At 46.8% G+C, this 5,866-nt stretch overlaps 1 protein-coding gene across 1 annotated transcript; it reads right to left on the reverse strand.

Moving 5' to 3' along the window:
* Positions 1 to 207: 207 nt before the first annotated feature.
* Positions 208 to 5,224, reverse strand: LOC140607532 (keratin, type I cuticular Ha3-I). Its single transcript, XM_072782221.1, has 7 exons — positions 4,835 to 5,224; positions 3,641 to 3,723; positions 2,947 to 3,103; positions 1,569 to 1,730; positions 1,349 to 1,474; positions 1,004 to 1,224; positions 208 to 791 (listed from the first exon to the last, which is right to left on the reverse strand). Exons 1-7 carry the CDS (start codon positions 5,180 to 5,182, stop codon positions 674 to 676), a joined length of 1,215 nt encoding a protein of 404 aa, XP_072638322.1. The 5' UTR covers positions 5,183 to 5,224; the 3' UTR covers positions 208 to 673.
* Positions 5,225 to 5,866: the final 642 nt, after the last annotated feature.

Raw genomic sequence — 5,866 nt, forward strand, 5'->3', positions numbered from 1 at the left:
AGATACTGTCATGTGGATTTGCCATTTGTTTCACTACCAACTTCCCCACGCACAAGAAATCCACATCAACAGGTGGGTGATGTCTGACGGAGACTCCTTTTGAAGGAAGTCACATGATCCCTTCATCTGGTAAAAGAACACCACTTACATTTTATTGATACAAGACATCCAGTTTGGGGATGAATGAACAAAGAAGGACAAATGATATTTGTGCAAGAATAAGAGTTTATTAGGAAGTTAACAAGGGATCCTTACTGTATCTCTAAAGACCAAAAGAGTGACAAGGAAGATTTTTTTTCCCAATTATGTTCAGTTTTATAGCCTGCCTTTTGGCTCCATTACACTTTCATGTGATTATTTTGAAATCACATTTAAATAAGTATTTGTTCAAGCAGAACATGTTATGCAAGTGTGTAATTGTGATAATAGATATTGCCCAATCCTGCTGTAGATTTCTCTATGTGCTCAGAAGACAGAAGAAGCTGATAAGTAGACTTTGCATTCTAAAGGATCCAGCCAGGAAATTCAGTGAAAGGCAGAGTTGACACTTAGAAGCTGGTACTGGTAGAAATTCTTCCTTTGTCCAAAGTGTGGTCACCTTAGGAGATGCTTGTATTAAGTAGAGTTGAGATGTGACTTTGGAACCCTTCTCCTCCTCCTGGCACCAGGGCCACTACCGCACAAAGGTGTTGCAAGGTCCACACCAAGCACGTTGGGCACAAGGATTGGAGACACAAGGCCCTATGGGCTTGTCACATGCATTGGTTGTGGCACATGGGTTGCAGGGAAGCCTGCAGACAGAAGACCATTGGTGCAAGTTAGAGGAAAATGAACTGAACAGATAGGAAAATATTAAGTGTACTTTGTGTAAGAATATAACACTTCCCCAGACTACCTCCGACCAAAAGCTCGAAATTATTGATTTGTTTCCATTGAGATGACTTTTCATTCCCACAGCAACCTCATGCACCCCCAAGGGGAACAGTACTAGCTTCCCACTCACTTGCAGTCCTCACTCTCCAGCAGACCCCGGTATGTGTTGATCTCACACTCCAGCCGGGCCTTGACATCCAGCAGCACCTGGTACTCCTGGTTCTGCCGCTCCAGGTCACACCTGATCTCAGCAAGCTGGGACTCCACGTTGGTGATCATGCACTGCACCTGGTTCAGCTGAGAGCTGTAGCGTGCCTCAGTCTCTGTCAGCGTGTTCTCCAGGGAGTCCCTCTGTGTGGGGAAGACAAAGAATATCACAGAGTCACTCCCCAGAGGGCTTCTCCATGGGGTTTCAGAGAAGTCACAGGCTTCACGGGTTCAGGAAATCATGGGCGTTACCCTGAACAACACCCACCAGGTTGTGCTGGGCCTGGAGCTCGATCTCCAAGGCGTTGACCGTGCGTCTCAGCTCGATGATCTCTGCCTGGCAGGACTGCAGCTGCTCCGAGCTGGACACCACCTGCTTGTTCAGCTCCTCAGTCTGAAATAGCACAGGGGAGAAGACAGGGTCAGACCTTGCCTCAAGGGTCCCGAGGGGCCAAGGGTCCTGAGTGGCCACGTGCTGAGATGCCCACCTGGGTGGTGAACCATTCCTCCACGTCCCTGCGGTTGGTCTCCACCAGGGCCTCATACTGACTCCTGGTCTCGTTGAGCACACGGTTCAGGTCCACGGTTGGGGCTGCATCCACCTCCACGTTGAGGCGGTCTCCAATCTGGCAGCGCAAGATGTTGACTTCCTGAGGGAGGAAGGGGAAGATGCGAAGTATCACAGAGTGTTCGGATGCTCTCTTATAAAAGCACAGATCAGCTTGTAATCATTCTTAAGCTTTCAAAGCTCTGTTCCATCAGATCCTCTTATAACTGTGTTCTATAATCAGTGACCAACCTGTGTATTTCACTTTGCAAAGTGCTTTCACACCCATGAACTCTTTCCACCCCTGTGGAAAAGTACCCCTGGAGTACTCCTCCTCATTTAAGGCAGCGATTTGGCCTCCATGCTGAAATGTGATAGAACACTGTGAGCCCCAAGCACCTAGTTCAGTGTTTTTGCTCATATACCACAGAGGTTCTTAGGTTTGATTCTTAACCACAGCTAATAAAAAGGTTAGAGTCTGGCTAAAGAGGAAATAAAGTATGCTTACTTCGGAACCTACCATCTGGGATGAAATAGACCTAACTGGTGACTTGTCAATTCTATCAACCTAGATTTTGCTGAAGGAAATAAGTATCTGTTCACTTCCCTGCTATTCTCTTAACAGAGCCAGCATAACTTGATACTTGGACTTAGGTAACATCAGGCTTAAATTGAGAACCATCTCTACCACTTACTATATGGCTTCTAGAAGCTTCTAGAAACCTCAAGTTCTTCATCTGTAAAATGAGAACTACCTTTGGAGTTCCAAAGCACTTAGCATAGCGTTTGGCACACAGTAAGCTCTTAACTAATATTAACTATCACTATTTACATTTGGTATTTAAAGTTTGCACAAAATGTCCGTCTTCTTTGTCAACTGACAAAACAGTGACAGTGAACATTTTGCTCAACATTTCCTCTAGGCAACACTGGAGGAGAAGGAAGAGAGTTGATTTTGTTTCCAGCTGAGCCCTCTCTGCTGGGTGGCTGTCCTGGCCTCTCCAGTTGCTAAATGGCGTATTGGGATACAAGATCTCTACAGCCTGGTATGCTCTGACCTGGGAGTGGAAGAAGCTGTGGGCACTGCCTGGTTGCTGGCCTTTCCTCATTACAGGCCTTGCCAATTTCCTTTACTCTCATTCCTACCTCTGGCAGAAACATCCTAATCTCATATCACAGGCTTTAGATTGCTCATTCTCTACAAATCCCTTTTTGTTTAGAGGACAGATTCCTCAGTTAGTTGAGTCCCTCCCACAGCCCATGGCAGTTGGAAACAGGCCTTGGCGAGTTTGAGCCTGTTGTTCTTTGGGGAACTTCACCTGCTCATGGTTCTGCTTGAGACTCAGCAGCTCCTCCTTCAGGGACTCCACCTGGGCCTCCAGGTCGGACTTGCACAGGGTCAGCTCATCCAGGATCCTGCGCAGGCCATTGATGTCCGACTCCACCAGCTGCCGCAAGCCCACCTCTGTCTCGTACCTGCGATACAGGGGCATCAGGGACCCACCAGACAGGAATGGGCCTGGCCCTGACTCTGGTTTGGTTTGGTTTGTCACATAACTGGAAGTTGGAGCTTGCAGTCTCTACAGCCTTCTCTTACATTTAGATTTTTAACACTGAGCAGTAATTCCTAGAGGAAAATGCTCTGGTAATTATTTTTTGATAAATAAGGAACCAGTAGATTTAGAGAATAAAAGTCCATAAACTGTGAGATTTCCAAAATTAATAAACTTCTCACATTCACCTGACTGCATTATGTGCATAGCAGAGCACGGTGGTGGGGGTGGGAGTGGGGCATGACTTCTACACTAGTTTGGGGATCTCATCTTACAGAGAAGCAGCAGTAGAGGAGGAGGGGTCTGAATCTGGAGAAGAGATCTCTGAGCTCTACTGAGCAGTGACTCTGTGGATCCTGGGGGAAAAATCTAAGGAAAAGCTTTTTCAATGTTTTGTCAGTGTTGAGGACACACTAAAGGGAAAGAAAGAAGAGAGAGGACACCCCACTTGCCCACTCACTTGGTCCTGAAGTCATCTGAGGCCAACTTGGCATTGTCGATCTGCACCACCAGCCTGGCATTCTCTGACTTGTTACACAAGATCTAGAACCCAAAACGATCTGGAATGAGCTTGGTTACTTTTAACCAACAGCAATTCCTACTAATTTTCTTACCTGGAAGGAACAGAATGAGAAATCACAGTGGATCTTATATGAGATTATTAAATGCTATCTATGCAAAATGTACTCAATAAATATTTGAAAAATCAAATTTGGATAAAAAGAATACTGAAATGTGCAACCAAAAGTATCAGGAAATACATAATCTTTTTCTTTCCTAATAAGCAATACTAAAAGGCTGATAATAATAACATCTATTTTTAAAACCCTACCATAGCTCCGCACTGAGCATGGACCTTGCTTAAGATTCTCTCTCTCCCTCTCCCTCTGCCTCACCACCGCCCCCCAGCCCTGCTAGCCTACACATGCTCACTCTTTCTCCCTAAAAACAAAACAAAACAGAACTACCATAAATCTGGCCTGGTTCTAGGAGCTGAAGATACAAAAAAATGAGTAAATGCTCCCCTCAAGAAACTTCTAGTCCAGGGAGGAAGATAAATATGTAACTGGCTTTTGGAGGGGCTGGGTCAGGGAAGCAGCCATGCCTTCCTAGCCATCCTGGGTGGCTTGGTACCATTTCCTCCTATGTGGTTTCTACTCTTTCTGATTTTTGTCAACCATTTTTATGCCCTCACTAGACACTGAACACCAAGAGAAGTTCAGAGGTATCCAGGTCAGGTAAATTAGGAACCCAGAAGAAACGACAACAAGAAGTCAGAATAGTCAAAAGTCCAGATGGGAGACAGAGAAATTTGTCCAATTCTTACAAAAGATTCTGCTTCCTCAGCTTCTTTCTGGGGCTCAGTCCTTTTCTCTTACCTCAGGGTAATAAATCTGGAGCTTGGCAATGCATGGAAACATTTGGAGGCAGCTTTTAATTACAGCTTATTTATGCAAAGTGCTGCTACCTGCACATAGACTAGCAGTATGCAAATATTCAGGCGTAACAGTCCTGAGCCTCATACACAATGGGCACTCAAGAAAAATGGAAAAGCCAGGCTCTTTAACTGAGAATTTGTACTGTTTCTTAATCAGATCTCAGATTCTCTCCCTACAACTTCCTGCTGGAGGCAGTGGGGTGCCCACCCCCTCACCTTCTGCTGGAGCTCCTCGATGGTCCGGAAATAGGACTGGTAGCTGGGACACACGAAAGGCACCTGCTGCTGGCACCACTCCCGGATGCGGCTCTCCAGCTCCGCGTTCTCCCGCTCCAGCTGACGCACCTTCTCCAGGTAGCTGGCCAGGCGGTCGTTCAGGAACTGCATGGTCTCCTTCTCGCTGCCATTGAAGGAACCCTCACAGAACCAGCCACAGTTGCCCACGTTGGCGGGGATGTTGCAGGCCCCAGGCAGGGTGCAGGTATGGCAGCTGGGGGGCACGCAGGGCCGGGAGGAGCAGGTGGAGCGGCAGCTCAGGTTGGGCAGGCAGCAGTTGTAAGGCATGGTGCTGGAGGGAGCAAGGCACCTGGCTGAACACAGAGTTCAAGTTCTACAACCACAGAGCTGTGGGTCTCCTTCTCCTGAGGAGCATTTATACCCCCTCCACAGTGGGTGTGGACATGGAAGGCAACCCTTTTTTTCTTACTCATTTGGTGATTGTCAAAAGCCCTTCCCCTTGGTTTTGTTATGTTTCCTCAGAAGAGTCCCTCACCTCATAAAAGACTTTACTTGGGCTTCTCGCTAACTCAGGACTCCTCTTCCATGCTGTGCATCAATGAAGTAAGAGCTTCATGGAGTGACTTCAAAGAGCTGGACTCATGAACGCCCTGGCCTTCATTAGTGGGGTGTGGCAGGTCCAGGGACACTGTTGCTGCTTTGCCACCTGGCTTGATGGCCCTGACTCCTTGTCTTCTTGCTAAGATGAGAAAGCACAGCTCTTGCCCATGTATCTTTTGCCAGGTCAGATTTCCAAATGCCAAATTCATGGTTCTCAGAAAGAGGAATAGATCCCATCTGGAATACTTAAAACACCCTGGTTCCCAGTGGCCCTGTTTCTTCATGTGGCAGACATCATATCCATGAAAATGTAAATTAACCAAATAACAGATATTCACCAGGATAACAGTATGTACAGGGCATGGTACAAAATGGAAGGTAGGACCAGGGCTATGGTCAAAACCTTTGTTG

The sequence above is a fragment of the Canis lupus genome, chromosome 16 (assembly GCF_048164855.1).
Source record: "Canis lupus baileyi chromosome 16, mCanLup2.hap1, whole genome shotgun sequence".
Lineage (NCBI taxonomy): Eukaryota > Metazoa > Chordata > Mammalia > Carnivora > Canidae > Canis > Canis lupus.